Source organism: Lucilia sericata, unplaced genomic scaffold (assembly GCF_015586225.1).
Source record: "Lucilia sericata isolate MDLA Ls3-8-SP2 unplaced genomic scaffold, ASM1558622v1 Contig000495F_arrow, whole genome shotgun sequence".
NCBI lineage: Eukaryota > Metazoa > Arthropoda > Insecta > Diptera > Calliphoridae > Lucilia > Lucilia sericata.
This window is the reverse complement of record NW_023994509.1, coordinates 277,355-285,000: the sequence shown is the minus strand read 5'-3', so window position 1 is coordinate 285,000 and position 7,646 is coordinate 277,355. Positions and strand designations below refer to the sequence as shown.

General features: G+C 31.7%; 1 protein-coding gene across 2 annotated transcripts in view; it reads right to left on the bottom strand.

The window, feature by feature from the left end:
- The window catches only part of LOC119605538 (sodium- and chloride-dependent neutral and basic amino acid transporter B(0+)-like), a 10,333-nt gene extending 5,836 nt beyond the window's left edge, over positions 1-4,497 (bottom strand). Inside the window, exon 1 of one of the 2 annotated variants that reach the window (XM_037958715.1) lies at positions 3,836-4,497. In XM_037958715.1, coding sequence (XP_037814643.1) covers positions 3,836-3,998 — 163 coding nt within the window. In that variant the 5' untranslated portion in view covers positions 3,999-4,497. The remainder of the gene's footprint in view (positions 1-3,835) is intronic. The other variant, XM_037958714.1, reaches the window with a different exon arrangement.
- Positions 4,498-7,646: the final 3,149 nt, after the last annotated feature.

Sequence of the window (7,646 nt, the reverse complement as noted above, 5' to 3'; positions counted from 1 at the left end):
AGGTGATGACCAAATGAATCCTCGATCTTTCCTTGGAATGATTTGACATGGAGTCGAAACTGAGAGCCATATAATCTGATAAAACGGGAACCGGTAGCTCGCAGGGCAGAGTTTCGCACTATGTCTTGTCCCGGTTATTGGAGTGGTCCCTTCGGAGTGCACGTAATGGTTGTGGTTTGAACCCAAATTCGGAATAAGCTCGGTGCTGTTGCCGAGACAACAGATAATGTAAAGTGTATATGATACGGGATGGATGTAGGGGTATGCGGACCTTTCCAACCCTTATATCTAGAGTGAGTGTGTCGGATGAATGAGAAATGTGCTAGGTTGAATGGTGATGGATATCATATAACAAGTGTTACCATTGAATTTTCCTTAATTGTTCGGGTATATTCATGGTTTATTTAGGGTTCTATAGTTGAAACGAAAAGTCGACTTTTCGACTTTTATGAACATTTTCTGAAAAGTCGATTTTTCGACTTTTGTCATTTAATTTATAGTCGAATTTTACACTTTTCAACTTTAAGTATTTTATAATTAGACGACTTTTCGACTTTTTTTCAACTTTTAGACTTTTTTCAAATTTTCGACCTTTTCCGACTTTTCGACTATTTTCGACTTTTTTTTCGAATTTTTTGACTACCTTTTGACTTTTTTCGAATATTTTTTGACTTTTTTCGAGTTTTTCAGACTATTTTTGACTTTTTCCGACTATTTTAGAATTTTTGACTTTTTTCCCCCTTTTTTCGAATTTTCGACTAATTATGACTTTTTTCTACTATTTTCGAGTTTTCGACTTTTTCCGACTATCTTCGACTTTTTCCGACTTTTCGTCATTTTTACGACTTTTTCGACTATTTATTTACAAAATAAACTTTTCAACTTTTTCATAGGCGATTGTCGAGTTATCGACTTTTTTGGAACAAAATAGTCGACTTCGACTTTTCGACAAAAAAGTCGATTGTTTGAAAGTCGATTTATAGAACCCTAGGTTTACTCTGTTCATACTAGATTTACCACCGTGTGTTCTCTATGAGTAAAAAGACGTCCTCGGCTTATTTGATGGATTCGACTCTCGATCTACCGATTACGTCTCTTGGTGCTGCTGCCGACTCAACAGAAGCCATCCCATCTGAATGGTTGTAAACGTAAGTGATGTTTTTACATCTCGGAAGTTAAGCATAGCTCGAGTACATGAGCAAAGTGCTTATCACAATATCGACATTATATTATTGTTTTGAAGAATCAAAATAGTTTTTCGTAGAGGACCTTCTATTAGAAATTTTAAATAGTTGTGGGTCTAATAGACGATTAATTTGACGATTTTAAAATCATTTTCTAAAGTTGGCCTTAGTAGATTTTTTGCATAATATGTATATTTGAGAGTTCAAACCTGGTACGATTTTTATGTGGTAAAATAATAATAGTAGGTTTGTGGGGACTCTACTTTATGATGGTATTTAATTAATTAGGAATAGCTAATCAAAATGCTTATATGATTTTTAAAACGTATTTCTTTTGAGTACTTTTAATTTAATAGTCAGAAGTTCAGAAACCCGCTAATAACATTTTAAAAATTTAATAGCAATTTTAGATTCTTTTTAAATGTGAAAAAATCACTTATTTTAACACACTGAGAATATAATCAATTTCTTTAATTAGAGGCCGGGTCAAATTGTTTATTTGTATTAAAATGTTTCGATAATATTTGCGATAATCATTAATTTGCGGCTTTGAAATGTCACTCATTTATAATAAGTAAAATGATTATTATTATTTCAAAATTATAATGCAATAAAAGTGCAAATTGAAGCGATGTCACCGAAGAAATACATATATATTTACTTAAATAGCGTAATGAAATTGTGATAAAGCTGATAGTACTTCTATTAGTATATATAGATTAGGTTGGGTCACATATCGATAAAATTATAAGATTTCCTGCCCACAATACTTATTACATCAACATATTATTTCTGTATGATTAATTATACAAATACGTGATTAAATCGCATTTACACCATTATTTATTTAAGAAGTTATTAATAATATGAAACACTTCGTTACAGAAATTCTGAGAAAAGTATATATTTTTATATCGGTTAGTAAAAGCGTGCAAAAAAAGATTACTTGAAAGAAGAAGAACAGCATTACAGTTTGTAATGCGTAATTGAGCAATATCACATTACAATTACTTATAATTGTAATTAATTTTTAAATACAATTGAAATGTAATTAAAAAGTTTTGTAAATGTAATAGTTGGCTCAAAACCGAACGAATTAAATTTTCACAAAATTTCTCTATTAATAAAGTTTTTTATTGAAAATGAGCAATATCAATCCAGAATTTCAACCAGCAGCTATAGAAATATTCCCCGGAAAATACTTATTTTAAGCAATTTGTAGATTTTGCAACAATCGTGATAAAGTTTTGCACAATTTAGTTTTAAAACCGACAAATTATAAGTATGATAATAATCCCGACCATTTAAAACTAACACCCGAATATGTAAATGAAGGCACTACATAGAGTATTAACAAAGCACATCGGTCCTAAGCACTATGTAGCAGAACCATAGACTTTCGTTCCCACTACAATCGGAATGACTCGTAGTTCAACGAACTACGACCAAGGATTGTCAAGCTGCTACACCGATTTTACACGTGTAACTGCTACAGCAGTAACAGAACCATAGACCCGAAATAGGACAAATATACTGACACACTGGCTTTATAATGGCGTGATCCTATGTTATGCTGCAATAATCTGAAGGAGTTCTTTGGACAAAAAGTGCAATATAAAGCTACTGCAGGGAGTTCAGCGTACATGTCCATTGGGTATCAGAGGGGCCATAAGCATTGATTCAAACAAGACTCTGGAAACATTGAATTTGTCGGAAACATATATACACTCATTCTGAATAAAATATCATGATCGAAACAAATACCAGACTACAAATGGAGACGTGGATATATACATTAAAAATCCAGTCAGTGGATTATCAAAACACTCTTCCAACTGGATTGGAATAAAATTGCACCAACAGAGGTTAACAGATCTATTTAGTTGGTGTCAGAATTGGACTGTAGGAGGTCCTTAACAGAACACTCCTTAACAAAACACGGGTAATAAGCCACTAGGGAATCATAATTGATCATAATTGAAGGAAATTCGGGGAAGTTAACTTGACGAATGCAAAACCGTTCAACGCAATTTTGATTGAATTAAAAACATTGTCAAAAGGATCAATGGGTAAAACTACAAAGATCACATGAGGTGATTCTAACAAGAGTAGACCTTTTCAGAACGAGCAAGTACGAGGTTATTATAATGTTACGTATTTTGAGTGGTCGCGGGCAAAACTATACAAAATTGGGCAAACGGACTCAGATGAAACACTTTCTTTATCATTGTTCCACTTTCTTCGAAATTAGATCTAAATATCTTGAGGTTGATATTATTCTAGAGAACTACGTTCAAGTAACTGAGTTTTTGCATATCAGATACAAATAATACCTTTAAAGAGCACAGTATAAGTTTTATCCCGGCAAAATTTTCCAAGTAAGGGAGTGCACAACAGGTCCGATATCGGTCTACACTTATTTATTCACATCAGCTGATCGGATTTTACAATTATCTATAAGGGAAGAAATTACACTTAAGGCTTCTTTTCTTCCCTTATTGTGGAGTATATAACCGGCCCTAAAAAAGTTCTAGGTACACACTGAAAATGTTTCAGTTTAGAGTTGTGGATATAACAAATTATCATATTAAATCTTTGAGTGTATTCAACACAACCGAATATATCATTTCAATAACATAGTATCTACTTACCACTGGATTCCATCATAAAGAACCATGACATTGAAAATACATCCAAACGAAATGCCAAACCCAGACCGGCGTAAATAAAATCACTGGGATTGGCCCAATAACCACGTTTGGTATCGGGTAAAAAGGGACTGCGTCCACTTTCATACGATGACTCATACACCATTTTTTTATGTCAACAAAATATTTTTGAAAATCATAAACAAATAAATAAACAATTTCTTAAGCACAATTTTTGTTTTTCTTGCTTTTTCTTCAGCTTTTATCTACAAAATTGTTTTGTATGAACTTGACATTGAATTTTTTCGGAAAAGAAAATGAACAAAAGAATTAAAATATTTATAATAATTAAAAAATATCTTTTGTGTGTACAAATGAAAACAGCACGAACGAGAGTACAATTTAGAGGGAAAAACACTTTCTGTTGAAATTAATAATTAAGGAAAAAACGTTATTTTTTTATAATGCATCCGTATATAGTATTTCCCACAAATTATTTCATACTGTTGTTTTAATAATTCTTTTTTTTTGATTTTGTTTAATTTGTACACTTTAGTTTTAATTAAAAACATTAACTTGCTGTTCTAATTAGTAGGAGCTTTGACAAACGACTAATAAGTAACGATAAATTTCAAATTAAAACACACTTTTGCGATGCAATTTGAATACTAACGGACACACAACATATACAGTCAGTCAAACAAACAATATTTTTTTCGAATTTTGTTTTTATTTCATCTCTTTCTCTCGTTTTATAATAAAATTCTACATTTGGATCGGGGAAGGAACATTTTGTTCAAATATACGTACTTTTTTCAGTATAACTTTAAACTGAAAAGTACTAATGTAATGAAAAACAAGTTAGAGTGCTATATTCGGCTCTGCCGAATCTTAAATACCCTCCACCAGCAAGCTACTTTTCATTGAGACCCATTTAACTATCTAATTTTTAGATAACTTGGCGAAATTTTTGTTTCCTTATTGAGGGTACTAACATTTATGCATATGTCAAACTAATTTTAATTAGGTCGAGAAAAATGTATATTAATAGGCCAGTTTGAAAACATAATATAATGATATATCTGTACACAGAACATACTCATTTTTAATTTTATCCGGATATAATCATTTAATTACGAATTAAGTGATATTAAGTGATTTTCAGAAGTATACCTTATATGGGAGCTAAGACAACCTATGGACCGATTCGGAAGAAAAAAATCCGTAGAATGATTTATATATACAAAATAAACATTTATGTCGAATTTTATCCCGATAACTTTGATTATCAAGTGCATTTGAGTAATTTTCGGAAATGGACCTTATATGGGAGTTGTGACCAATTATCAACCGATAAAGAAAAAATTTAGTATAATGATTTAGTATAATGATTACTACAATAGATTTATTAATTAATGAAATATTTGCGTTTAGGTGATTTTCGGAAGTGGACTTTATATGTATAGGAGCTATGACCTTACACAAAACATATTTTTGAAATGAAATGTTTGCGTTTAGGTGATTTTCGGAAGTGGACTTTATATGTATAGGAGCTATGACCTTACACAAAACATATTTGTGTCGAATTTTATCAAGATACCTTTATTTGATAATGAAATATGTGCGTTTAAGTGATTTTTTTGAAGTGGACCTTATATAGGAGCTACTACAATATATGGATCAATCCGGAAAAAATTTGGTAGAATGATTTATATGCTCACAAAACATATTCAAGTCGTACTTCATCCCGATAGCCTTATTATTCAAAGAAATATATGCGTTTAATTGATTTTCGTATGTGGACCCTCTATGGGTGCCTATCCGGAAAAAATTTCGTAGAGTGATTCATATAAAGACAATACATATTTGTGTCGAATTTTATCAAGATAACTTTATTTAACAATGAAATATGTGCGATTAAGTAATTTTCGGAAGTGGGACTTATATGGGAGCTATCACCAATAATGGACCGATCCGGGGAAAAAGTGGTAGAATGATTTATATGTACACATTACATATTCAAGTCGAATAGCTTTAGAATTTAATGAAATATATTCGTTTAATTGATTTTCGGAAGTGGACCTTATATGGGAGCTATGACCTATTATGAGCTTATCCGGAAAAAATTTCGTAGAGTGACTTATATAAAGACAAAACAAATTTGTGTCGAATTTTATGAAGATAGCTTTATTTGACAATGAAATATGTGCTTTTAAGTGATTTTCGGAAGTGGGCCTTATATGGGAGCTATGACCAATAATGAACCGATCCGTAAAAAATTTGGTGGAATGATTTTAATGTACACAAAACATATTTTTGTCGAATTTTATCCCGATAACTTTAGAATTCAATGAAATATATGCGTTTAAGTGATTTTCGGAAGTGGACCTTATATGGGAGCTATGACCAATTATGGGCCTATTCGGAAAAAATTTAGTAGAGTAATTCATATTTAGACAAAATCTATTTATGTCGAATTTTATCACGATAGCTTTATTTGACAATGAAATATGTGTTTTTAAGTGATTTTCGGAAGTGGGCCTTATATGGGAGCTATGACCAATAATGGACCGATCCGTAAAAAAAATTGTAAAATGATTTGTATGTATACAAAACATATTTGTGTCGAATTTTATCCCAATAGCTTTATAATTCATTGAAATATATGCGTTTAAGTGATTTTCGGAAATGGACTTTATATGGGAGCTATGACCAATTATTGGCCTATCCGGAAAAAATTTCGTAGAGTGATTCATATTTAGACTAAACATATTTGTGTCGAATTTTATCAAGATAGCTTTGTTTGACAATTATATATGAGCTTTTAAATGATTTCCGGAAGTGGGCCTTATATGGGAGCTATGACCAATAATGGACCGATCCGTAAAAAATTTTGTAGAATGATTTGTATGTATACAAAACACATTTAACTCGACTTTTATCACAATAGCTTTACTCATCAAAGAAATATGTGCGTTTAGGTGATTTTCGGAAGTGGACCTTATATGAGAGCTATGACCAATTGTGGACCGACTGACATCTGCGTTGATAGTATGATTTCTATTCATATTATATTTGCATGTACAACATTTTGTGTTGATACCGATATATTTGAGGGAGTTATTAACGATAAACTAATTTCCGGGAATATATACCTTTGTATGGGGGCTATGGGAAATACTGGATCGATTGTAAAGATTTTGAACATAATTGATTACTGCCCTGAAAAAATAATGTGTGACAAAATTCATCGAAATATCTTTGGTAGTTTCCGAGAAAACTTCAAAAGAATTATGAAAAAACCGTAATTTTTTTCGAGGTAGTCTGAAATTTTTACTTATAACTTTTTACGTTGTGAACTGATTTTGCTGATTTTCAATACCAAACTGCTTAGGACAATAATGAATATTCTTAGTGAATTTGGCTGATTTCTTTTGCTTACTTTTAACGTGAGCGTGTTTTAACCAGACAGACAGACAGACGGACATAGCTAAATCGACTCAGAATTTCATAGGGACCCAGAATATATATACTTTGTTGGGTCTCAGACGAATATTTCTTGGTGTTACACACGGAATGACAAACTTATATATACCCTCTATCACCACTGATGGTGGTGGAGGGTATAACAAATGGAAAATTCAGTACTTTAGTACTTTTGATATCGAAAAATACCGCGGTACCCCCATGCCATTTTCGGTATTTTTTCTAACTTATAGACTTTTGATAAGTAGTCCACATTGACTACTTAGACTAGTCTATAGCCTAGTTTATAGTTTAGTCTAAAGTCTAGTCTAAAATCTAATCTGTAGCC